The sequence below is a fragment of the Eimeria mitis genome, genomic scaffold, assembly GCF_000499745.2.
Source record: "Eimeria mitis Houghton genomic scaffold, Emh_scaff5570, whole genome shotgun sequence".
NCBI lineage: Eukaryota > Apicomplexa > Conoidasida > Eucoccidiorida > Eimeriidae > Eimeria > Eimeria mitis.
In genome coordinates this window covers 2,285-2,492 of record NW_013573840.1, presented here as the reverse complement: position 1 = coordinate 2,492, position 208 = coordinate 2,285, and the positions used below count along the sequence as shown (strand labels likewise).

The following is a 208-nucleotide window of genomic DNA, read 5'->3' as shown; positions in this document are numbered from 1 at the left end:
TCATTGGGGAGGGAGTGCAGCAGCAAGAGCAACACACACAGGAGGAGGATGCGGGTACTCCTGGGGTGTCGAGACAGCGGGGTGAGGGACAAGCCGCCGCTGCTCGTCTCTCAGGCAGCGCTTCCTCCCCCAGCGGAGAGGAACCAGCAGCAGCAGCAGCAGCAGCTGCTGTTGCTGCTGCTGCTGCTGCTGCAGAAGCAGAAGCAGA

General features: G+C 63.5%; 1 protein-coding gene across 1 annotated transcript in view; it reads left to right on the top strand.

Annotated features, from left to right (window-relative positions):
- The window catches only part of EMH_0082870 (TBC domain-containing kinase (incomplete catalytic triad), putative), a gene marked incomplete at both ends in the record, with an annotated part of 2,301 nt that overhangs the window by 337 nt on the left and 1,756 nt on the right, over window positions 1-208 (top strand). Inside the window, 1 exon segment of the mRNA XM_013500586.1 lies at window positions 3-208. Coding sequence (XP_013356040.1) covers window positions 3-208 — 206 coding nt within the window.